The sequence below is a fragment of the Phalacrocorax carbo genome, chromosome 2 (assembly GCF_963921805.1).
Source record: "Phalacrocorax carbo chromosome 2, bPhaCar2.1, whole genome shotgun sequence".
Classification (NCBI taxonomy): Eukaryota; Metazoa; Chordata; class Aves; order Suliformes; family Phalacrocoracidae; genus Phalacrocorax; species Phalacrocorax carbo.
In genome coordinates this window covers 56,401,680-56,426,881 of record NC_087514.1, presented here as the reverse complement: position 1 = coordinate 56,426,881, position 25,202 = coordinate 56,401,680, and the positions used below count along the sequence as shown (strand labels likewise).

At 42.3% G+C, this 25,202-nt stretch overlaps 1 protein-coding gene across 9 annotated transcripts in view; it reads right to left on the bottom strand.

Moving 5' to 3' along the window:
- Window positions 1–18,385: 18,385 nt before the first annotated feature.
- Window positions 18,386–25,202, bottom strand: part of PTPRM (protein tyrosine phosphatase receptor type M) — a 495,715-nt gene continuing 488,898 nt past the window's right edge. For all 9 annotated transcript variants that reach the window (XM_064442974.1, XM_064442975.1, XM_064442979.1 and 6 more), the window contains 2 exons: window positions 23,583–23,718; window positions 18,386–19,284 (listed from right to left, as the gene is read on the bottom strand). In XM_064442974.1, the coding sequence (XP_064299044.1) occupies window positions 19,231–19,284; window positions 23,583–23,718 (190 nt within the window). In that variant the 3' untranslated portion in view covers window positions 18,386–19,230. The remainder of the gene's footprint in view (window positions 19,285–23,582; window positions 23,719–25,202) is intronic.

Below are 25,202 nucleotides of genomic sequence, written 5' to 3'. Positions count from 1 at the left end.
TTTCTACAAAATTCTGTACTAAATTACAATAATAATACTTTATTTGCTTAATGTCAAGCTATCATCAATCCCATGCAAATTGTTAGCTTTGCAACCAAACACCATGTAATTGTCACTACAATCTTAAGCCTCAGCAGTCTTGATTTTCAAAATACTAGTTCATCAATAAACCATTGTACAGGCTTTAAGCTTCAACAGGAATGCAGTAAGGAAGCTCTTTTCATCTGTGATGTCAATAAGCTGAGATGAGACAAGAAACTAGATTCATCAAAGTGACAAGTGGATATATATGTTTTAACCATAAAGAATAAATGACATCCCTATTAATGATTTATCTCCTTTCGACTTTAACAAACAGTTCTAGTGATAACGACTAAATTTTTTTTTGCGTTAGGAAAGTAAACTGACACATACCTAACATAGTCAAATAGAGCCTAGTTCGATATTCATAAATGCTAGCTTTGTATATGGAACCCGAGTTGGTAATTACAACCAGAACTATTCATTTCCTTTTTTAAAAGTAGATACCTGGGAATGCCATTTAGTCATTACTCAGAATTACTTGTTATCTTTGATGAACTTAGTCTGTGCTTTCATCTGGTATCAGACTGCATGCTAATGCCAATCAAGAGCGTAAATATGCAAAGAAAAAAATATTTGGGATGCGAATTTTAAATACGCTTGGTGTCATTTTCATTCTGTTGCCATTGAATCGGAGACTGCAGCGGCAGCTCCCTGTTCAGAAATGCTACCACTGGGCAAGAGGGGATATCACCGTGCTTACAGAAATCCATCTCTATTCTTGTGACAAGAAATGCACTGCAAATGGGCATTTTTCCTATCCCTTAGTCCATTCCATTTGTTCCTATTCTTATACCAATTTCGAGCCACTCACCCGTATCCTGCCCATTAGAGCTGGTTAGTACGTGCTGTTCATTTATCATATGGGAAATAGGCTGCTTCACCAGTCAGGTGTTTTATAGGAAGGTATCTGTTTCAGCAAGACTTTTTCTGAAGGGTTGAAAAGCAAGAGAGAAGAGCCCCATGTCCCAGGGCAGCCCCACCATCGCCAAGAGTCACAGGCGCAGGCGTCGGATACTGAAAACTGGCTCTTTGGCACAGCTCCATTTTGTGCAAACAATGGAAATGGGTTGTTTTTATCCTTGTACAGGGTAAAAAACACAGCAGCAACAATAAATGTCACAACCTGAAGAGCTGCCACAAACCAGAAATGTTATCCTCTGGTCAACTTTTGGAGACATCTAGTTTAGAGATCTAAATCAGCATCTAATACAAAAAAACCCAAACAAACAAACCAGATGATGTAGCTTTTTTTTCTGCATTTGGCTTCCAGGTTTTTTTCACATCCTTACACTTAAGATTTTTATTTTAAGCTTTCCCGTAATGTCTGTCATCATCCCCTTTAGGTACTGCAGAGGAAATTTTGAAACACAAATACTCGATAATAATAATAAAAACAATAACAAAAAATATGGATGTCAGGGAGGTAATTACTCTTATTTTTACCTTTGAAGAGTTCTCCCACTGAATCTTTAAACATCCCCTGTGTCCTCTAACCTCAGCACACTTATCTGTAAGAAGATTAATGACATTTTGAAGTTATGGGTCATTTTTCAAAATGTTGGTTTTCTCCTGCTTTCTGTTCATTTTTCTCAGGATGCCTCTGCTTTCTCAGGATGCTGGTTAGTACATTAGCTCTTCACTGCTGAAGAGCTGGATGAAAGATTTTAGCCTTTCACACTCGTCCCTTATATATACTCAGGCATAAACCACAGCACAGCTACCAGAAAGGCAGGAGGAAAGGTAGAGCAGAGCTGGAGCAAGAGGCACAGTGCAAGCTTGGAGAGGGGCAATATTAGTACAGCTGCAAGGGAAACACTTTTTAATGCCAGCAGACCTACTTAAACCTGAGTTAGGCTGCCAGCACTGAGGTCAATGCATTGTATCAGCTAGACCAAGGTGAAATCAGGACTTAACCCCTGCTTTTTCTGCTGGTCGCAGGTTCAGTGTCTTGATCTAGCAAGACAGCAAGAGCTCTCCCCCCACCTTTGGAGACCAGACGGTAACCTTGAAGGATAGCTATTTGCATACGATATGTTGCAAATACTGTATTTCTGAACACAGGCTTCTGTTAACATATTTCTTCTATTTCAATAAAAGCACATTAAAAAAAGATGGTTATTTGGAATTGTCACGCATTACAGTGAATACAAATGCACTCTTATAAATGAATAAAATGCTAAAGCTTCTTATGTTAGGATCTGCCACTCAGTCTCAGTGGAACTTTATCCTCTTCGTAAAGGCTTAAATTTTCTACTGAAATAAATATAAATCAGCACCTCATTCTAAGTCATCGAAATGGTGGTTTGCTTTGTTTTTCTTGACAAAATTCAGATGGAATCAAGTTGGCAAGCTTGCAGTAAATGCCTTAGCGGTCAGACTAATCACCTTTAATCATTTAAAGCCCTAAGACATTCCAACATAAAAAGGGAAAATCCAGACATTGTTGTCTGCACCTTCCTGAGAAAAACTCTGTCTTTGGGCATAAAGCCCAGTGGAGGCCATGGCCTAGGAAAGAGGGGCCAGAGGGAATAATAAAGTAACTTTGGCCTATCCTGGAAGTGCTCTTTGTCCCTGTGGGGACCCTCACAAGGCTCAGGAGGATGCTTCTGTTGCCCTTCAGACATGCTTTAACCTAACTGGGGAGCTGCAGGGGAAGCGGACGGATAAACAATAGATAGTGCCTCCTCTCATGGTGTGTGATGGGCTGTGCAATTAAGTGGAGCAGAGCTATTCAGGAGCTTCAGAAAGCAAGTTTTGAGAAGCTGGCTGGCAGGAAGAAGCGAGTGTGTTGTTTGTGATGGCTCATTCCCAGGAAAAGGACTCTCAGTCTCTTTCCCAATGGGGATCTTTTACAGAAAGTCATAGCAATCTTCGGGCCAGGCATCAGCCAGTTCTGTGGTCTCGCTGTCCTCAGATTTCAGAAACAGTGTGTATAGGCCATTTTGTTATAAACACTGAAAATCACAGCTTCCTACCAGAGACTGGGGAGGTTAAATGAGATTTGTTAACATCTCTGGAAATCCTGCTGGGCTGAGGTCCATGGTCTGCATGCAGGTGTTGATAGTGTCTCTGTATGACAAGGAGACAGCATATAGAAATTAAAATGGTCGTTCAGGGTGAATGTGATTTGCAGCCACAGACTCTGCAGTACATATGAACCATCTCTGGTCTTGTCATAATAAGATGTAGAGGAAAATCTCCTTTGGGAAAAAAAATTAACAGAGCTTTTCAAGTGAAGTTTGTACCATTTTGCACAGCTTCTTTCAGTTATTGTAAGAGTTGAGACATACGGGTATCTGCTTCTCCCCCTCCCTCCATCTTTCAACTCTCCCTTCTCTCTGCTCCTCAAGCTCTGCCAGGCTCTAGCTGCTGTGCCTGAGGTGCTCTTGGAGCTAACTGGTTCCCAGCAGCATCTAGGAAAAAACTTCTGGACTGGGACCAGAAAACAGCAAATGGAAAGGAGGGGATAAGGTATGTGTTACAGACGATTTGTTTTCAACCTTTTCTGTCCCCCATGGCATCATGCAATCAGTTCTTGATTATCCACATTAACGGAGACTTAAGATGGCTTGTGTAAAGCAAAAATGTAGCTAATGCAAACCATATGGCAATTAGACTATCAGGACGTTCAGTGAAAAATCTAATGGGGAAGGGAAATAAGGCCAGTAAAACTCCCCAGACTGGAGCATGGCAGTCCCTGTGCCAACACCAATTTGAGCTGGTAAGTCCACACTGGTGGATTAACGTGGTACCAAGTTGTTCTAGTTTTCTTATTGATAAAACTAAAGAAAACCTCACGGAGTCCCTTGATTTGCTAATACCCTACCCAGCAGAGTTCAGAGCAAGATCCAAGCACCGGGCTTATTTTTTTCCACACAAGCAAAGGTTGCGATCAACTCCTGCTCTTTAATGCCAATGTAAAACACAACACTCATGATTCAACAGTTATATTCCAGACCTGTCACTTGAATAACTGGGCTTGAAAATTTCTAATGCTGCTGTGGCTTCTCTGTGGGCTTCCTGAAAAAAATAAATCTTTGTCCATGCTCAGCAACCATCCACTGCAGGTTAAGTTTCTTAGTGGTCAGCACTGAGGGACAGTACATGCAATCACAACATGCAAACACCAGTTAGAGCTTGAATGTCAAACATCCCAGTGGCTTAATGCCCTGCCTAGGATCAGAAGAGGTTCCCGCCTGATGAACTGAAAACAACAGCCTGTGAGCAGTTCATTGCTTAGTTGCACCATCAGGCTTTATAGTGCTTTACTTACCTAGAACATAAAGCTGAAGAAGTTGCTTGACCAACACATGTAAGAAACACTAATTTGTTTGCAAGTTTACCATGTTTATCCTGTCCTGGTACACTCCAGTTCTCAGTGGAAGGAAATGAGAAATAATTCCTTTTAAAAAAGTTTCTCTTAAAAACTGCTGTCTGCTGATAGTTTGATTGAGATACAAAAAGGCTTTGCTGTTTGGGAACATTGAGTGTTACCCTATGGGATTAGAAGCAAAGGCTCTGTAGTGCATTGTGAAATGGATTCTGGGATTTCAGGAAATGGTGAAAACATTCAGGGGGTCTTAGATACAAAATTGTTGGGAGGGAAAGCAGTAATCAGGATTCTTGCAATGATAGGGCTGAAACCTTCAGGTTCCCCATGTGCTACAGGACATCACTTGTCGTGAAATCTAGTCTACTGATTCCCATCATACTCCAGTAAAGTGACTGGAAGGATCCAGCAACCTCTTCCTACCTGCCACGGCTGTCAGATTGTTCCTTCTGGTGAGTCTAATATCAGTCTGTCACTCAGCAATGGAATACTAAGGGGAAAAATGCTCCATACATATCTGGGAGATAGAAAACCCCCAGAAAAAAAAATCTGTGCAGGTTTACAAAGAAAAAATTGTACCACCCAAGTGAGATTATTTTTTGATAGAATTACTAAATTAATGGATGATGGGAATGAAATCGATTAAGCAGTTCTGAGCTTTCAGTAAGGTATTTGATATAGTGTGTCACAAAATCTGGTGTGAAAAATGAGTAGCCATCTGAGCGGCAAAGAAACTGTCGTGAGAGCTGAGGATTGAATCAAGGACTTAAGGGGAGGGAAAGAAGGTTCAAAAAAATAAACGACAATGACAAACCAGAATGGGGTATTTGCTCTGGGCTCTCCAAAATCCAGTGTTCATTTCACTGGTATTTCATGCTCTATTAGGGAGCTGTTATGAGAGGTGGAGGTGACAGAAATTTAGGAGGTTCAGCTGAGTTAGAAATATGAGCAGGAATCAGTAGGAAGATTAATTTCCCCTCAGCCTCAGATTCACTCAGCAACAAACACCCCGCCCACACCCACCTGCCCCAGACCCCCCATAAAAACCCACACCAAACCTAATACACTGGGTGAAGGGGAAGGAAACGCAGCAGGACTGAAATGTGTGCCTGGAAAGAGTGGCATGGTGAGGTTGGCACGGACCTTGGTGCAGTGAATGAGAAGAGACCTCTTGACCAGCTGGCTGCCATTTCAGCCCATCTTATGATCCAACTGGGGACTTCTGGGCTGTGGGTTTTAGTTCTTTCTCACAGCTTGCTTTGTCTGACAGCCGCACTCTGCTTGGAAGGCTGAGAAGCCAGCAGAGACCTGCAGAGATGGGAAATGAAGAGAAGAAAACTTAGCAATCTGACTCATACAGCACAGAAAAAGGCTATTTTATGGAGAATGCAGGAATGTTTCATATCATGTCGCAGGAAGGTCCTGTCTGCAGAGTGCTGGTGAAACTAGGCTTCAAATAGAGCTTTGCGGTACTGATTTTTACTCCCATATCTATGTCTTGTCAATAATAAATAGCACCCTCTTCCCACATCTCAGGTAAGTTGCACCTTTTGAAAAGATTACGTCTTGAAAATAAGTAACCCACATCCTCAGACAAGCCAGGTGGGGTGGCAGTGCCCTGCCCTGCTCGGTGCCAGGGGAAGGGAGCGAGGAACAGTTGCTACGCTGTACCGCATAAAAGGTTGCTTTGCTTTGCCCTCACCTGTATTCACTGCTGCTGAATTAAAGATGTCTCATGGCTGTGCTCATGACATCTGTACTACCAACTTCCGAAGAGCTACTAAATAATAGGGTAGGTATGATCTTTTTATTCTTTGAGTCCTACACTTGGAGAAATGAGAGTTGACATAACCAAGCTAAAGGACCAGCGTGGATCTGTGGTGTAGCCCAGGACAGACCCCTGAGCCCTTGGTGCCTTACACTGACCGCCAACATCAGTTTTTTCTAACTTCTTATAAACATTTATTTCCCTCCTTCCTCCATAATATTAACAATTAATCCCAAATGTGGTCAACTAAAGCCATTTGTAGATCTGGAAAGTGCCTTTTATTCTTATTGCAGCTATTTCTATTCTGAAGGCCTTGGACCTTCCGCAACTCATTTTTTCAGGTGTTTTTAGATTTTTGAGCAAGTATAGTAGCAACCATGAGTCATATCAAAACCTTGCCACACAGAGAGACTAATTTTCCTCTGTTACAGAGATTAATGTTATTCTTTTTGGATACAAAAGAAATCTCCTGGCTGATGAACTTTGCTACGACACTGGGCGGGAATGGCTCCAGGCTGTTATTCTCTTTCTTTCTCGAGAATCGCTTTGCTCAGCAGCTATTTCTAGGATACTGAATAAGACGAGGAGCCGTGCCAGTTCCTGGTGAGAATCAGTGATCAGCTCTTGTGCTGGGGGTAAAGGTGGTAGAGGCTGAGCCCTTCTGAGGGAAAGCTGCCTTGTTAAAGACCTGTCAGCTGCTGCCAAAACCAACAAGGCAAACGGCTCTCATGTGCAGCCATGAATCTGTGGGGTTGGGAGGTCTCTGCTGGTGTCACAGTCCACTGGGTGAAAACACCTGGGGTTTGAAGGAGCTAGTGGTCCTTTCTGATTAACAGCCTCCCACAAAACACATTTTCATCTAATTTACCTCTTTCGGCTTTCAAATAAGCAAGTAATGTCACACCTGCTAAGCAGCTAGAATTATGCAGCATCATAAATTAAACTTTTTAATTTGCCAAAATTCCTGGCTTATACCGTTTATCATTCGGAGCCAATCTTCAGAGAGGCAGAAGTGTTTCCTGCATGGCTGCGTACGAGAAGGGAACTTTTTCTCCTTGCCCGGCAGTGCAGGATGAGGCACGGATAACAGTGGGCAGTGGGTGCCAGCACCAGAAGCTCTGCAGAAGGATGCATTGTTAGTGAAGTCATTAACCCCGGGACACTTGCGTGGCAGTGCTGTGTTGCACCATGTTCCCACCACAGCTGCTTTAGGCTGAACGACTAGTGAGGTCCTGCTGTTCGAGTCCCCACGGCACAAACTGAAGCCCTGTGCAGCGCAGGTGTCTTTGGGCAGTGGGGCGGCACTGAAGAGCCAGCTGCTTTGCTGCTGTCATAGACTCTGAGACGTTCCTACAAACAGGAGCATGATGCTCACATTAGTGATGCTGTTCCAGCTGAGTAGGCTGGCATCAACTACAAAAACTCTGCCATACCAGGAGGGAAAGTGTCCTTATGAAGTTGGGTAGTTTTGACCTTTCTCTTCCTCTCCCTCAGCTCAAGGCTTAAAGCTACTTAACCCATGAGACAGAGAATCACAGAAAAGGCTATTTCTGTAAATGCATTCCACTGATGAAAGCTGGGCTTTGAAGATTGATATCTCTTGAAAACTCTTTTAATACAGTGAATATCTGTTGGAAAGATATTGATGAGACTGGGTTTTACATACAAGAGCAAGGTAGTGCTTCTGCTTAGCACAAGCCTCTTGGAAGTGAAATCAGAAACGTGAGCTTGTCCCAGGTCTCGTAATTGCAGACAAAATAGGGTGCCTGCAATGTCTCTTCCTGTGAAATTTTTCAGTGAGTTTCCCCCCTTTCTTTCAGGCCAAACTTTGAACCCTTCTCACTGTTTGGAGAGTGGTGCTGGTGGATTCTCCTTCCAAACAATAGAAATAAATACTTGCTCATGGACTAGAATCGTTTGGGGTGGGGATGTGGAGTGGAAACACTATAGTGAAAAAATAATTTCCTTTTGAAGAAATATTTGAAGTCACAACAATTTGGTTTTTGAACAAATCTACAAAGAGTTGTCTAGGCAGCAAGTAATGCAAATGAGTTAAACTACTCATAGGCAGTTGCCCTTTTCCATAACCAAAAAAACCCATACCAAAACCAGATCTGGATATATGTGAATGTGCTTAGAGTAAAAGAACTGCATTTAAAAAACTTCACCCAAAAAATAGCAGCACCACACAGTCTAACGTAAAGAAGAAGATGAGGGTGATTTGTGGTACCTTGCAGAGAGAGAGTTTAATTTGGATGCTACCCTTTCTTTCCGTGAAACATCTGCATAGCTGCTGGGAAAATAAGTTGGGAAGGAGCCAAGAAGAACAGCAGTGAATGGCATGAACCCCTCAGAGGGAAAACAAAGTCCAGCCACCACGTGCAGCACAGATCAGCTTTCCCTCTCTGCTGTCTGCTTTCCTCAGGCCAGAAGCACAGCCCTGGGTCAGTGGGCAGAAGGTGGGTTTCATGTGCTGGCTTGGCTGCTGGGAGCATCCTCCCACTAATTACTAACAGCCTTCAGAGGACCTGCAGCTTTTCTTGACCTTTTTGCTGCCTGTTTTATAGCACTGCTGTTCTGGCAGGGGACTATGCCAGGGCTATGGCCTCGGGGCTCAGAGGAGATGCCTGCGGAGCATCATGCCGTGTCCTGTGCATGCTGTGTCTAAGCCTGTGGTGCAGTGCTGGCTGATGCAAGGTCTGTCCTGTAATAAACTAACTTGCAGACACATCTGTCTGGTAGAATATCCTAAAAGGGGCAATGGTTCCTAATACGCCAGGTGCAAACTTCAGCAAGGTTGGAGGTGTTTGCCAGTTGCTGTTTGCACCTGCTTGCCTCTGTGTCCTTCTGGCCAGCCTTCTCCCAGCAGGATCCTGGGCTTGTCATGGGGAGAGCAAAGGAGCCATAAAGGCTCAGAGATGCACACACTTACTCAGGACACCAAAACTGCTCTTCCATCTCAAGCAATCAGGACAATTCACAGAGGTTTTATCTTGTTGTGGACTCCTCTGAGGGAAGACAATCTCTTATTCAAGTTAAATATGCACATTGCCCATGTGATAATGCTAAATGATCTTCTACACTATGCCCCTGCTATTAGATATAAAAATACTTTGTTTAAATTAAGACTATTGCTGTTCACATCTAAATTGAAGTGTGGAGACGAAGCCTGGAACAGTTACACACCTCTTGTCCCAAAGAACTGAGCTGTATTTATTCAGTGTAAGGATGGATGTGGGAGGGTCAAGGTCTGGAAGCATGATTCATGCCTTGGATGTGTCGGCAACACTAAGCCCCTCTCAGTCAATAATGCGAATGCACTGCATGGGTGGCAGAGCGTGGCTTGCTTCAGCTGACTGCTGGGCCTGGAGCAGCAATGCAACCAGTTCCAAGTCCAGTGGTGGAACAAGCCCATCCCTGCAGGTCAGCGCCGTTAAATGTCTTCTGAAACCAAATCAAGTTGGATGCACACACCTCATCACCATGTGAAGTGTATTTAGAGCTTCACACCTGTGAGTTATAATAAAAAATATGCTAACATATACAGCAATAAGGTGTGATTTGTGATGTTAATGACTTTCCCAGCTATACATCTACTGAAAAAATATATTGCATAATTTATGAAATTGCTTTAGCACTCAGAGCAGAAATGGCGCCTCCCGATTGGTTCAGTTCAGTGCCATATGTTGCACAGAAAATGAATTTATACTCAACAAAGATATAAATTGTAAGGAAGCCTTGAGTACAATGATAAAATTATAAACACATTTTCCGCCTATTGAACACAGAATTTATATCTGTAATCTTATCTTGGTTGTGTTGCAACAGTCAGCTTGGCTTCTGTTTTCACCCCTAAAGGCTTTCTTCAAGTATTCCCTTACTAGAAGTGTTTTTTGAAGCTCTACAACCAGACAATTAGGCTAGTACAAAGAGCACAATAATTACTTCACACAGTCAGCATCGTGTCATGTGTGGTAATGTCTTTCTTCCTTTTAGTTTATTTGATCTAGTGATATGCTGCACCGATAGACTGGCTTCCAAGTCCATATTCAACTCTGTTACCGTCAGTTTTAAGAGAACATTGCTGTTCAAAAATACGTAAATGTGCAAAAGCTTGGAAACTGCTTGGAAAGAGCTGAAGTGATCCAGGGATTTTTCATTCTCATTAACTGATAAGAGCATTTCAAATTTAAACTCCCCTGCTCTAATTATATATATAGACACACACCCACCCCTAAATATATATAACTCCATTTCCCCAGTTGTTTGTTATATTATTATACAGCAAGTTACTTGAAATCTAACCAGCAGGTTTGTTCTTCCTGAAAGGATTTAGGTATAAAATATTCAAAAGGAAAGGAGAGGTGATGGTGGCCCTTGTTACCTTTGCACCATCTACAACAGCCTGTGGAGGCAGATGGACCCCTTTGAGGACGACTGATCCCATGGTTGTCTCTGTCTCCACAGGAGAAGAGTCTTGGGGTAGGCAGACTCCAAACAGGTCCTCGGTCAGGTGGCCATGATTTAATCACTGAGTCAGAGCCTTGGCACGTATGTTTCATTTGAAATGCAGCTTTCTGACAATCCTAGTAGACATTGGCCAAGTTGGCCAAGTCTTTTTTCCTTTTTTTGCCCTCATTCCAGAGAGAAATGAAGATCTGTTTAACTGCTGCCAACTTCATTAGCTGATTGATGGGCTTGCTGGCCTGGCCGAGCACTGCTCTGAAGGTTAGGTTTCCTGAAAGCAGAAGGAAAATCCCCCCATGACCACTCTGGCACTTGTAGAACAAGCAATTTGTCTGACTGGCTGCTGAATGTATTAATATTTGAAGTTAATTTGTCTGCTTGAATAATCTGGTGCCAAATCATGTAGCCATTTATCAGTTGTAATGGGAAGACGCTGCTCTTGCCCGACTGCCTCTAGAAGGTAACCACCATAACCTCGGTACATTTGACACAGCTGATTGTGGAAAATTACATTGCAATATTGTTCTGACTGCTTGGTTACAAAAAGTATTTAGTAGCTTTATGTGCAAGGTTGGACTAAATTATATCGTCGTCGTCCAGATGAAGTGTAACAAATGAATTTGCAGTTGCACCAGCAGTACCAGTTACAGGAGGGTGTCCATTTCTTCCTAGGCGTCTCAGCTAAATGGAAACCTCATGTAACAAGTACATGTGTTGAAAGAGAGCATTCTCAGCAGAGTTTTTTTGGGAGGGAATGCTCTGTTTAAAAACATGGAAGGTAAACACCACCCAAGTCAATAAAACTCTGCCCACCTTCAGCAGACGATGCTCTGCCTGCTCTGCCCCAGGCTGTGCTGCTGACAGATGTGGTGGAATGGCAGATGGGAGAGCAATGCTGTCAGCATGAATGAGAACCTTCGCTGGAGAACACGTGTTTGGCAAAGCCGCCTGTCAAAACAGACGCAGGATGACCACAGACTGATCCTTGAAGTGTAGTCAGAGATTCAGAATGTGGGTCAGAGTGATTTGGCAAGAGGGGACATTGGCAGCGGGAAGGGAGCAGTGCCAGCAGGAGAGGGAAGCTCAGTTTGACCAGCAGGCTTTGTCATCTGATAGAAAGACAGTACAGTTTAATACATCAAAAGCTTTTATTCAAATCAATTACAACAGCACTCACTTACTGACCCTTTTGGCTGTCAGACTGAGGCGTATCTCCACGCTAGGCAGCCTACAGGCAGAAGGCAGACTGATAGCAGTTCATTCATTTATTGTCATTGAAAGAGATAGAGATTTGTGCGTGTGCTATCTTCTTGCTAGGTCTCGACAGAGATTGGTACAGGCAGGCTAGAAGTACCAGGATGTGAAGGGTATCTAGTTGGGGGGGGATGGTTTGTATTTTGCTTATATCCTGCCAAGAGAAAGGCAATGTATACACAAACCAAATATGAAGTAAAAGAGTTGCAAGCCACTGGCAGATGGTTTTTTAGCAGTGCTATCTCTGTGGATTTCCTCAAAAGCTGGTTGTTTTCAGATGGAGACTGTAATCGTTCCAAAATACAAGGCTGCAATCCACCAGCGTGGCTGAATCTGTGCGGATCCCCTGTAGCAGCAAAGCTACATTTTGTTTTATGTAGTGTGTAATATTGATTAAATTCCTGTACATGGCCAACAAAGGTCACTCTCCTTATGCCTGGCTATGTGAGAGTTTCAGAGGCATTCCCACCAAACTGTGCAGACTGGAGAACATGGAGACGAGCAGATAATGAAGTCTTCAAGGACCAACATCACATTTCATCCCACTTCTCATGTAGCAAGGCAGTAACTATATTTCACTCCCAAGACTTTTCATCCCCAAAAGGCTTTATATTATAGGCTGATTTTTATATACCGTATAAATCAGAATTTCAAGGGGACAAAACAGCAGGCGAGTTCTCTATGCGTTTGGCTCAATACCTAAAGCTTGCAAATACAGAGAGCAATCTGAGACTTGATACATCCCAGTGACTCTTCAGAGGCTGTAATTACTAACCTGGTGTGTAATATGAGTGTTAAGTACGTGATCCAGCATGGTGCTCTTCCTTCTGAGTTATCTGAAGTCAGTTTCTGGGGGAGCAATTAATCAGGGTCAAATGCCGCGTCCTTGTACAGCATCTACAGTCACGCAGGTCTGGAAGCTCTCAGGCAGTGCTCTGCTGCACCCGTAGCATTCATTCATATCATAGCAAAAACACTAGCAGAGTGTTTTGTTGTAGAAACTACTGGTTATAGACAACACTTAAAATGGGCTGAATATTGCACAGATACAGAGAAGGCCAAGTATCTGTCCCAGATGTTCTGCCACACACTATTCAATCCTATGGTTTTCTCCTTTTAAGTGAGTGGGTCAATCTGCCTGCCTATTTGGGTTCATTTTAATAACACGCTTAAATCATGTACTTAATTTTAAGCACCTAAGCAATCCCATTTATTTTATGACAAGTAAGCTTATATTTAAAACTTTTTGTTTAAGCATATTGTTGACTGATAGCTGTAGATCTTAGCCCTATGAACATTTCTGTGCCATCTGTGGTGGGTTGACCTCAGCCAGCAGCTAAGCCCCACAACCGCCACTTGCACACTCCCCCTACTCCCAGTGGGATAAGGTGAGAGAATAGGAAGAGCAAAAGCGTGGCAGTTCATGGGGTGAGATAAAGGTAGTTTAATAAACGAAGGAAAGAAGAAGAGAGGGGGAAAAAAAACCCCCAGAAGAATTGAGGCAAAGGCATACACTCACCACCTCCCACAAGCAGACCAATGCCCAGCCAGTCTCCTAGAAATGGCTTCCTCCCCCTCCATCCCCATTTTGTTGCTGGGCATGATGTTATATGGTATGGAGTATCTCAATATCTTCTTCGGTCAGTTGGGGTTGGCTGTCCCGGATATGTCCCCTCCCAACTTCTTTCCCACCCCAAGCCTACCTGCTGCTGGGGCAGACTGAGAAACAGACCTTGACGCTGTGTGAACACTGACAGCTAAAATATTTGTGCGCTGTCAACACTGTTTTGGTCACAGATCCAAAACACAGCACCTAAGGGCTGCGATGAAGAAAATTAACTTCATCCCAGCCAGACCCAGTACAGCATCGTGACATAACATGTACAAGGCGTGATGAGCTCAGATGCAAAATGTGTGTGAGTATCAGATTGATTATTTTGTCCAAGTGGGACTAGACAAGAGGATATTAATGTAAACGTTTGTGGGACTAGGAGTTTTGATTGCATTTACTGAGGCCTGGCAGCAGTATTAATGTATGTCTAGCAGGAATGAGACTTAACACTTTAATTGTGGCCCCTGAGCACATCTTCATGAAAACCCAATGATTATGACTGTAGAGATACAATTAGAAGTCTTCTAGCTGCTGAAAACACATCAATAGAAGAGTTTCAGGAGTAAAAATACCATTGCTTGGAAGGACTGTCAGCGAACATGAGATATTAATCTCCCCAGACACATTCCCTTAGACAAGCTACAGCAAGCATTGCTCTCACTCTATATTGTCAAAGCCCAACTTTTCTGTGCTTTTGTGCATCGAGTATTATCAACAATATTAAACAAAATCATGGCAGGGTGTTTATAGACCCCAACCTCTTCCAGCCTCACATGTCCTTTCCACCTATCTCAAGTCATATTACCCAGAAATATATGCTGCAGTGACAGGACTGGGAGGAAGGGGGGTGGAGGCTCATGGAGCAGCTTATACATGGAGCCTGGTGTGAGAGACAAGACCGTGGCACCAGAGGGTGATGCATCTTCCAGGAGGGCTCTTGGACGCTCAGATGGAACCACACCTTTCCTGCTCTGCTCTGCTCTGAGGGTGGGTGAGGAGCTGGAGAGATGGACTGGAGGGGGCAGGGGCAGCAGGTGTTGGCTTTCAGGTACGGAGCAGGAGATCAGGCAAATCTGGGGAAATAACCAGTGCAGGAGCTGCATTTTCAGCTTTCGACAGAAATTTCTGCTTGGAAACACCCAGCAGGGGTGAGGAAGTATATTGCTGCTGCTGTTTATTGCCGTTTGCAAAGGGTTGACCAGGCTTTGGAAAGGTTCCTTCATTAAAGTGGGCTAGGATGCTGAAGGAGAGCAGCGGCAGCTGAGGGGGTGAGGTGCGCGGATCAAGCTGCCTTGTGCCAGTGGCATACGAAAGCTCCCACAGGCCAAGCATGTGAATTGCTGAGGCAATGCAAATGCACCCATCAGCTTATAATTTCACCATATAGACAAGGTCTAGGCTACGAAAGACAAGCAAAGAAACGCGCTCCAATAGAAACAGCATTATCTGGACTTGATGATCTTGGAGGTCTTTTCCAACCTTAATGATTCTTTGATTCTATGATTTTTCACATGGTCTATTGGGTTTTCCTGGTACTTTTCACCTAACGTGACAGTGGCATTGGCTTCCTTAACAAGCATCAAACAACAGAAGCTGTACATTTTTCTTCTATTCGTAATTTAATTTTTCTTTTAATAAAGCCAAGTGTCTGGCATCAGATATGGCTGCAAGAGATTTTTGTAGTCCCAGGATCCAAGTTGATAAAATAAGTATAAAATCAACAATAGATGTAAAATGATATGACAAATCATCCTGTTACAGTGATCTGCCTACCTACCTCACTGTTTCTGAAGGCAAATGCACAACTGCTTGGAGAAGTTACACTGGGAGGCAGAGCAATGAAATTACCTTTGAATCAGAAAAGTAATGACTCTAAAGTGAACTTTGAAGTTATCCTTGATTTGGAGGGGGGAGACACATAACAACCACAAGGGAAAGGAGAATCAGCATCTGATCCTGCTGGGAGTGTTTTGGAGCGAGCAATACCAAGGGGCTCTAGGTTTGGTACTGCCATTACAGTCTCTCCAGGCACCCCCAAAGGAAGCTGCCTGGAATAGCTGCTCCTGGAAGTGTCAATTTATCTTCATTGCCACACCTCAAAGAAGAAAAATCTATTTGTGTCTTTGATACACATTATTACATGTGTATCAAGTGTTGACCGAGAAGGGGCATATACAGTAAGCAGTTAGACCTGGGGGAAACACCCACATACAGTGAAACAAGAAGTGAACATTTCAGTGAGATTAAAGATGAGCCCTAACCATCTGAAGCAGTGGCCATGAAGAGACCACCACGAAGGTGGTCTTTATGCTGCATAGTGCCTTCAGAGCAAGCTTTCGTGGCACAGAGACCCTTTTGAGCCACACAGCATACAGCTGGGTAAGAAGATTTCTCCTATGCGTTATTTTTTTAATCTTACTATATGTAGCCCTTAAGCTTTAGGTTAGTATTCTGTGAGCTACCCTGCCAGTGACAGACTCATTTTGCTGATAAAGAAGCCTAGGAAGCTGTCGGGAGCATTGCTGTTAAAAAGATACAGATTACCTGCATGCGATCACCTCGCTCACCATCCCCATTGCTGCTCTTTCAGAATAGCTTAGCAAAAATCATCTACCTCAAGTCCTGGAGAGATGATGAGTTGGGTGATACATATAGCTAACCATTTAAAGTAGCTATTTTATTCGTTTATGTACCTCTCATATCCTGGGGATTGAAGAAAACATCCCTTCCTCTGTTCCTCTCAAACTAGGATTGATGTCTCCGTAAGTTCTGCAGCTGTACTGGGCTTGCAATTGTGTAACTTTCTTCTGAAAAGGGAGGTTGGTTTATGAACACTTAAAATGTCTGTCACTGCTGTTTTCTTTCTGTTGTCTCCTCTAAAATGCCACCCTCCAGGTAACTTTCATAAGCTCCATGCTGCTTCTTGAATACCTGCCCCCCACGTTCATCTCTTCTTTCTGCTCCTTTCTGATTCCTTATGTTTTCTTTATTCCTAACTCCTGAAGCTGTCATCTGTTTTTCCTTCTTGCCAAAATATTGTTTTACCTAAGCCTGGATTTCCCTATAATTTGTACTGATTGATAGCTGTAGTAGGAGAGTGAGGACACAAAGCTGCTTGCTGTGTTTTCTTTAGCTGACTCCAGTTTTAAGGCATTGTAGTTCACAGAATGCCTTTTGGGACAACATCACACAGACTCTGTAACACGGGTTTGACTATGCCTGTGTCAGAAGAAGAAAAAAAAAAGGTAGTATCAGTAAAACAATAAGAAACACTGCAGAACTCCCTCCTCCTCTTCTCCTTCCCCGCCTCATCCCCCCAGACGTACCTGTGCCAAGTATGGCTGCAAGAGAACAGCAGCTGAACTAATGTCTGGCAGACACTGGCAGTCTCTGTCCTTGGGAGAGATTGCCATGATTCTTCCTGCATTTCAATAAACCTCATTCACATTTGGGATCACGTCGCCAGCGTCACCTTCTGTCCTACGGTTCCCTCAGCACGCTTACCCGTCTTACTCATTCTTCTTCAAAGCGTCAGGAAATGCTAGACATATATATATATATGCATATTTCAAGAAATAGATCACGGAACCCAACATAGTAGCGTCCCACAATTATTCCAAAGAAGCATGCTTGGCTGGCATAACTGGTCTGTCAAGCTGGTTGTGAGGAATGTGATGTTAGAGGTTTGGATTTTGCTTCCTAACACTAGGGTTTCCAAATGAAGCAGAGCATATTCTGCAACAGGCTGGAGTGCTACAGGGTTTACCCAAGGATCATCATTCTTCTCAGGGCTGGGGCTGTTTTAGCTAAGTTCTTCAGTACCTCTGTGCAATTTATAGCAATGGCCAGTACCTGCCAGCTACATTTTAAAGCAATTTTAAAAGAGCTTTCCAGCTGCAGAGGAAGCCTATCCTCATGCCTTCGGACCTGAATTTTGCAGTGGTTTTGACCTGGCAGTTGACAAGCTGTCAGTCATTCTCTCCAAGCTGGATCTCTTAGACTTAAGGGGTTCTCAGAACATTTTGACTGATACATTTATATAGATACTGCCCCCATTCCAGATGGCTAACACATTAAAAGAACCTTTTTAAGAGCTGAAATACTGTGCAGTCTGCTGCTTCTTTGCATTGAGTTTCCCATATAACTTTGGAAGGCTTCAGCATTGAGCAGTTGCTCCATCTGCAATGTCTCCTTGACACTTCTGGGTGAAAGACCTGCAGTTCCAGTGGATGGTGCAGCAAGCCACTGATGGCTTATTCTTCTTTCTGCTTCATTGCTGTGCTTCCTGTCCCAGCCTGTTCAGACACCGGTAGTGCTTGAGAGAAAGGGGAAGCATCCAAATGCCATGGAGGTGCCGTACAGCCATTCTTAGGACAGGCAAGAGCTTTAACGGTGTAAACCTGTCCACTGGCAGTACTGGTAACAGCCCTAGTAACAGAGCAGTTTTACTCACTGTTTTAACCCCCCAGTCATTCCAGTATCAGTACCTTCAACGTGAGGAATTACTTTCCCATCACACCAGTCATTCTTCCCAAGAACAAACGCACCATCGCCCCTTTTGTAGCAACAGACACAGAGCCGGGCATGCTCAGAGCTGCAGAGGAATGCTGTGACAAGACTGAGTACTGCCAGCCCAACATCATCTCCACGCAGCAGGGCAATTTTCAGGTTCTGCATCTGTGCATGTGCATCTTTAAACATATAATTCACCTCTTTTTACATATTGGCACGGCACATCTTGCTATTGGCTGGATCAACACTGGATCACACAATAGACACTCTGGAGGTAGCTCGGTATTTACAAGAATTAATCTGAAAAGAGGCTTAGCTGAGGGGACTCAGATGCCAAGAGATATTAAATTAAACGAGATTTTATCATGTATGTAATTATTTATTGAGCTGAGAATTCATACAAGGTAAACAAATGTTTACACTATCATACAGTAAGCATTTCCAGGGCTTAATAAAAATGATTGTCACTCACTGTGCTTCACAAAAAAAATTCATTTTAATGAATAAATAATTTGATGAAATCAAAAAATATTTACAATATAAACAAATGAAAAAGCTTTGGATATATTAATCTGAGCATCCTGTATTTTGCATTTTCTAACTGTGTTTCTATCAAGATTCTCTCTCTGAAATGGTACAAAGTGGATAGAAATTACAACTCAACAAAGTTAACATGATTTGGTACGTGTCTTTCCATTAGTTCATATAAGCTACATATGATTCATTTATTATGCACGTGTTAGAATACAAATATAACTAAAATTATATATTATCAAAATGCCAGACAGCATTCGCCACAGAACAGAAATGTACACTAGGCTGTGACAATAACTGAGAATCACAGGCAACGAAATATAACAGAAAAGTACAAATTCCTTCATAAGAATATAATTGTGCTCTCTTATTTACCAGAGGACTATGCTGCTTCACCACATCAAAGGCTATGTATGAATACAGTGTTCAACAACTGCCATGTGGTTTGGTGTACGTTCATATGGGTGTCAAGCAGCAGCATAATAGTGGAAAATGGGCAGTGCAAGCAGGTTTATAAACATCTTTTTGGGCTCTTAAAAAGAGCCAATTATACAAAGCAGTATAAGCATAACACTGAGAAGTCTCCACCTCATTTACACAGATATCATGAAGCGACTTGCTTTGTTTGTGGTGGTGAAAGGAGGATCTTTGCCTGTGCTGGTTATGCTATCAGCCAGAATTCAAGTATTCCAAAGCCACTTCATAGCAGAATTTGTATTGATCCTGAAAGATCAAAAGAAAACCACAAAGCGGGTTACTGAAGGAACTTAATTAAGGGCATCAATATTTCTCTTCTCTTAAAATTATTTACTATCAGCTGTTGTCAATGGGAACCAGTTTGCAAATTCAATTTATATTCAGATAAGAAAATCTTTATATTAACCAGACAATAGACACTACAAACAGTAACTTACGGTACTGCTCATATTAGATACGTATTCAGCTCCTCTAATACACTTGTATGAGAAAAATTGACTACACGTAAGCAAATTGACTTGCAACCCTTCTGTCATCTGTCAAAATGCTCATGCAGCACTTTACCAGAATTGGAGTTATTGAAATTCCTCCCAGGAAGTGTTAATCTTAAAATAGACCCAGTGTCTAGTACTTCCCAAATTACAACTTTTATTTTAGTGTCATTCATACACTTGCTACATTTCAGGGTTAAGAGCTGCTTACTGTTCTTCTACGTGCACCCCAAACTCATGCTGAGATACTGTCCCAGTGCAATAGGCCTGTGAGATCAGGCCTGAGCTAAATGAATTGGATTAAAATAAATTTTTAGCAATTAATGGTGATGCATAAGTTAACCTCTTAACAGCGCTTCTGCTACCCAGGCTAAGTTTTCAGGTGCCAACCCTGTGCCTCACACACAGACCTGATGGTTTTATTTGCAACTGCTTGGAAACAGGCCTGATCCCAGGGAAACCCCCCCTCCCGTGGCATGCAAACCCAGTCTGCATCCTTCAGAGATGAAGGGTCGTGACTTCGCCCCTTCACATCTCCAGCGGTACAGAGGCCAATGCTTTTGACTGACCCTCGCCCACTCCACAACTTTAAATGATGCAGTCACCGACGACTTTACAGTTTTGTGTGCGCACACATGTCCCACTTCCATTTTCATTCTTGCTCACAGTATTTAGCAATACTAAAAACATTTCAGTGAAACAAAAGAGCTGAAAGACATAGTGGGTGTGGGTTCCCTGAAACCAAGGGCTCTGGCTTTTAAAAATTCAGTTTGGAAACACCTGCCAGTTTGATGACTATTTCTGCCACTGAAATGCCTCTTTCTCTTATGCACTTGAATCAATTAATAAAAGATAACTACGCAGGTACTATCATACAGGAACAACAACAGACTTAACTAGCTGACAGCACTCAGCCTTCACCTTCCCAACGTCACAAGCAGGAAGATTACAATTATACTGCAGATATATTCTCCTTTTCATTGAAGCAAACATTTTAAAGGATTAACTCTTTTGGCCCGTACTTGTGATTTTGGGTCACATTTTAGCTGAGAAGAGAGTCCACCTGAACTTGTAAGGGACCAAATAATATCACAACAATCATAAAGCCATTCACAAGTATGGACAATTCCTAAGTTCTTTTGTTGAGAGCTGGGACTTCAAAAGAAGACAAAGCTTAGGTGCACATATAATCTAAGTTATGAATGAGTTGTGTGTGAGGTTTTAAGATCCTGCAGGGTTCCGTAAACTGCTTGCGCCATCTTCAGAATGAGAAAAGAATAAAAAAGAAGAAAGGAAAGAAAGGAGTATTATGTAAATTATTAATTTTCTGCTTTTATTGCATATATGTTTCTAAACAAATGAAAAGTATTCTGTAGCTATATAACAGATCAAAACAAGAGATCAGCCACTCATCCATTTCCATTTTTCCATGCTCTTTTTATGCTGATTGACTGATCCAGCAGAATATCTGTCATTTTTAGTAAACTGAAAACCTGTAAACCTGTCTTAAAGAGCAGACACATTATTTCCCACTGTGTTCACTCATATGTGTCCTTTGTACATTTTTACTATCCATTTGACAGTGGATATTAAAAGTCTCTTTATGTTAGCTAGCTTCAGAGAGGTATATTTATATAATTCTTTTCTAGGACACCTATTGGTAGGTCCAATAACATTTATCACAAAACGCTTTGGGCATTCCGTAATAGACATTTTGTAATACCGTGTGTTACTTTTCTATGATGGCTGAAGAATTTCATAGATTTCCATATTGCATGGATGTGGCATTCAGATCTTTACACTTGCAGGAAAACCAGAGGTTTCAATGAAATTAAGAGATGAATCTCTAAGTACGGACTGTAAAGATTGCCCTTCATCAAGTCAGAAAGTGCATAAGAGGTATAGATAAAGTAGTCTTAAAAGTATTTTTGAGAAACACAATTCTGAGCACTTAAATCTTTTACCACAGAATCTTACAAAGGCAGGTGAATATTATTGTTCTCATTTTTCAGATATGGCAACTGAGGCAAAGACACATTAATATAAGAAAGGTCATAAAGGATAAAGTCAGTAACAGGATCAGGAAAAGAACTCAAGTGTCCCAATTCCCTTTTACCATGAAACAATCTACATGGAAATTGAAACCTTGCTAATTCAAATATTTGTTCACTCAAAGTAGCAAACCAAGACTGAAGATGTGGTTCTAACTCTGCTTTGTCAGTGAATTATGTGAAACTGGGAAAAATCCTGATCATCCCCTGCCTTCGTTCCTCTGTCTGTAAAATAAGGAAAACAATACTGATCTCCTTCACAAGTGCTTTGAAATCTCCTAATGAAAAGGCCTCACAAGGCCTCTCAGTGCTGTCCAGACATTCTCAATACCATCCTCAATTTACTAAAAGCTATTTTTATATTCTAAAATAATATATTTAGGTTTTTATTAAAAAAAATTCTCTGTTGAAAAATGGAGACAGCTGCCTGACAAATCTATAGCTGGAGAACTGTCACAAACAGGAATTTATATAAAGCATTTTCTTCAACTGTACATCTTCACACTGGTAATTTTCTTTTTATTTCCATAAAATAAACGAATAAGAGATCAGTGAGTTCTGTGGACTTAAGCTCTGGGAGAATGGAGAACAGCAGGCCTGCCAAGCCTGTATCCAAGCTATACTATCTGAATTAAGATGTAGGACATTTTTCTTAATATCTAGGAAATAAAAATGTATGGTTCTCAGCATGATGATTCTATCCCTGAGAATATAAACTAGAGGAAGAGGAGCCAACTAAGCTGCTCCCTCCCACCACTGCGAAAGCTTGATAGTTCCTCACTGATACAAGCATCACAGTTCCACGTTGCTGGCTCATGGCCCCGTGGTGCTGCTTTTAACCTCCCTTCTTGCTTTGCACAGCTGGCAACATCTGGCTTTTTTCCATGAACCTGGCCAGAGGAGGGCCTAGGGGAGGGTCTGGGACTTCACAGGTAGGCTAGATAGGAGCACTGAGATGGAGGATGTGGTGGGAGCTGTTCTTCTAGGGGACAGATGAGGTGCATTGATACACGTGGTGGGGAAGCAGAAATTCCTGCTTTCTGCCCATTTGCCATGTGTTTCACACCCAGATCTCAGTAGCTCATCTGAGACGAAGATTTCTCCTAAAATTACAAGAGGCTGGAGCAGCTCTGCGAGATGCCTCCGGCCTCACCCTGGGCACTCTGTAGAAAAAATGTTGAAATATGACCCAAATTTGTTTAACCAGAGCTTGCAAAATTAGCTCAGGCTGGTTTAGCATCCCTGAAGCTGCCCAGATGCTGCTTCCTCTTGCCTATGATGCTAAATCGAATACAGCTGCCTCTTAAGCAGCCACCTCTACAGCAGGATGTTGTAAAACAGTGTCTTTTATAGCCAAGGCTTCAGAATAGAGTATCACGCTACACCCATCTCCAAGTATAGAACTACACACTGGAGTGTAAGAACCTGCTGGTTTAAGCTGTTCTGCAGCTCTTCTGGCATTGCATCTGGCACTTCAGCAATTCTCCGTTTAAAAAAAAGCTCATAAAACACTCTCTAGGAAAATAATTGTACATGGCCCCTTGTTTCTGAACTTCTTTAATCTTTCTATGAGATAGAGCAACCATAATTAAATGCAATATTCTGGATGTCAAACTGAAATTCATGGCTTTGATAAATATTAGGCGATTAAGCTATTTATAAAATATATAATTTGAAAATCTGGCATTTCATTTTACATAACTATTATTTCTACTGTGCAAGGGCTGCTCTCCACTTGGCTCAGCCTGCTAGAAAAGAAAATTAATAAGGATGTTCGGCTGAAAGTTTAAAACTCTTAAAAATTCAAATGAACAGTGACAAAGTCTCCTTGGGAAGAAAGCAGTGTAAAAATACTCTTACAAGTGAAGTGACTTCATTATCCCCTTTGAAAATGACTTGCTTGCTTTGTGAACAACTCCCACTGCAAATCCTGGAAATCTTACTGAGTATTCTGAGAAAAAGGAACATTTTCTATTTAGCAGTGCAGTTAAAGAGCTCATACCAGAAGGTCCACCATGTTAGGCTTATTATTCCTCAGTGTCTTCACAGCATGGAATACGTCAACAGCCCTCTGATGTCGAAGCATTTCACAAACAATACTGATTGCACAAAATGTCCCACTGCGGCCACCTCCATTCCTACAATAAAAGTGACAAAATGGCTCGGTTACAATTGACTCTATGTTACAAGTTCACACAGCACCGGGGATGGCTACAGAATGCATGAGTTCCAGTAGGGAGAAACCACAGAACATTCCTGCCCCTGAAGGCTGCCGAACTCGGGGCAGAACACGATTTTTAATTGGAATTAATGGGCTGAAAGATCTCAAAGCTACGATTCAGAATTCAGCAGGCTGAAAGACTGGAGGGAACTGAACAGCTGAGTTTTGCACCACCCTTCAGTGAACACTTCAGGCAGCACAAAGGGGATGCTAAAATAAGGACAGGATACTTTTAGATTCAGTTCAACACCCCGTTGCACTGTAAATGCATCAGGCCTGTAAATGTTAGAGAGAAAGTGGATCTTTCAATTCTTTTATTCCAAATCCCAGTGCTTTCCTCCTGGACCCAAAGGCATTTTGGAGGAACAGCAGAAGCGCCAAAAGTCTCATCTGCAGGAGCCCTTCTGGTGGCTCCACCTTTAGCATGGCGGTAGGTGGTGCTGCAATATTGCCCTGGCTGATGCGCTCACTCCCTGGCAGCAGGCAGAGGGGCCGGCTGCCTGGCAAGGACTACTTTTATAAGTGTATGTATTCCCCCTCCACCCACGGTATCAGAGGATGAGAACCCGAAGTGACTTGCTAACAAAGAAGCCAGGCACAAATGTTCATGTGCATGATCAAATGCAGTATTTAATAATACTTTATCCCTGGTTATTTTTAATCTTTAAGAGAATCTCTTTCTTTCTGGAAACCCTATTATTTCTACAGCTATTCTAATCAGGATCTTTAGGCTGCGCTTCACTGAAAATAATAAACCTTAATAATTACCAGAGTGCAGACTAGTTAGGTAGCGGGTCTTTCAAACCAGCTTCACAAATGGTTGATTTTCAAAGGAAGCTACAACGTCGCACATCTGTCACATCCAGGCAGTATGAAAAGAATGCTCTCTGCTGCCAAAACATTGCCTGATATTGTGGAACTCTTTGAGAATTTTAATTAAAATAAAGTAATTTAAAAGGATTATATTAGAGCTTTTTCTTTCTTTACTGCCTGGAAGTGACGCATGTGTGATGTTGTACAACTATTTAATATCATCAGCCACCTCAGAGATAACAGTAATTTGCACTTCAAAAGGGTCTTTTCAGCTAAAGATCTCAAAACATTAATTAATCACACTGCACAATGCTCCTTTGATGAAAGTATTATTATCCCCATTCTACAGATGGGGAAACTCAAGAGCAATGGCTTGTTCAAGGTCAGTGATAGTGGGAATTATTAATGCAGTCTTAGATTTTCCTCTATCATTCTAACATTCAGTAACTGCAAACCAAACTTGAGGAAGTTATTGGCTACTCTTGGGTCCCAACTTCTGAAAGCCCATTAGCATGTGCTTTTCCATCAGCGCGTCTCTTCTCCGTCACGGCAGCCTCTTTAAGCAGATGTTTAGAGGAAGAGGGGTAC